At 29.6% G+C, this 1285-nt stretch overlaps 1 protein-coding gene across 2 annotated transcripts in view; it reads left to right on the forward strand.

The window, feature by feature from the left end:
* LOC107625242 (probable protein phosphatase 2C 48) overlaps positions 1–1279 on the forward strand; it is a 5937-nt gene extending 4658 nt beyond the window's left edge. For both annotated transcript variants that reach the window (XM_016327827.1, XM_021115781.1), the window contains exons 5-6: positions 191–427; positions 894–1279. In XM_016327827.1, the coding sequence (XP_016183313.1) occupies positions 191–427; positions 894–1103 (447 nt within the window). In that variant the 3' untranslated portion in view covers positions 1104–1279. The remainder of the gene's footprint in view (positions 1–190; positions 428–893) is intronic.

Genomic DNA, 1285 nt, shown 5'->3' on the forward strand with positions numbered 1-1285 from the left:
TTATGTATTATGTACATAAAATTTTAATTAATATAAATATAAATTATACATTTTTGTATGTAAAACGTATGTAAATATAAATATAAATTGTTATTGACTAAATACTTACTAAAAATGATAATATTTACTGATCATAGCATTGCTCATTTTTAAATCCAATGTTGAGATAATAACTTGCATGGTATTGCAGGTTTCAAGATCCATTGGTGATGCATATCTGAAGAAAGCAGAGTTCAATAGAGATCCTCTGCCATCTAAGTACAGACTAGCTGAGACATTCTTCAAGCCAATTCTTAGTTGTGAGCCATCAATATCGGTGCACAAACTCCACCCTGATGACCAATTCCTCATATTTGCTTCTGATGGTTTATGGGAGCACCTTGGCAACCAAGAAGCTGTTAGCATAGTCAGCAACAACCCACCTAATGTAATGTCCCATTTAAATTTGTTTACTTTCCATTTTTGGTTATATTTTTTTTATTCATTGCATAAATGGCAAATTGATATCCTTTAAATGATATATCAACTCTACTTCGTAGGATAAGACTTATTTATCTTTTATGATAATTGTGCATATGGTATTTTTGTTGTTTTGTGAGTTTGATGTCACAAGTTCAGCTACTAAAAAAAAGTCATGTTTTCCCGAATTCGGTCTGGAGTTTTGAATACTAGGCTATTTTTTGTTCTTTTTTTTTTTATATATATATAAAAAGTTTGGAANNNNTATTTATCACTCATCAAAAAATTCCTCACAAAGATAGAAGAAACTCATATCTATGGTCATATAAAATATTTTTCAAGTCTTTTACTATCAGTATACTATCTAATTGGTAGGTCACTCTTTTTATAAACAAATTATTCTAAATCAATTGTAAACATTTTCATTGTTACAGGGAATTGCAAGAAGACTAGTGAAAGCTGCACTAAGAGAAGCAGCAAAGAAGAGAGAAATGAGATTTGCAGACCTCCAAAAAATTGAACAAGGAGTAAGGAGACATTTTCATGATGATATAACAGTGATTGTTGTGTTTCTCAATCCCAAACTTATTGATACAAGCTCTCCATTAGGTTCTCCTCTTTCAATCAAGGGAGGTGAATTCTAATAATCAAACAAAATTTTATATATAATAACTTGTTACTTGTAGAGATTAAAGTGAACCAATCTTCACTATATAACCAAGAGTATAATATTTAAGGTTTGCAATGATCTGATTCTGAAATTTGTGTGTTCTCACTAGTTTATGATGATTAATTAACGTTGAACATGTATCTATCAATTAACTAT

Source organism: Arachis ipaensis, chromosome B02 (genome assembly GCF_000816755.2).
Source record: "Arachis ipaensis cultivar K30076 chromosome B02, Araip1.1, whole genome shotgun sequence".
NCBI classification, from domain to species: Eukaryota; Viridiplantae; Streptophyta; class Magnoliopsida; order Fabales; family Fabaceae; genus Arachis; species Arachis ipaensis.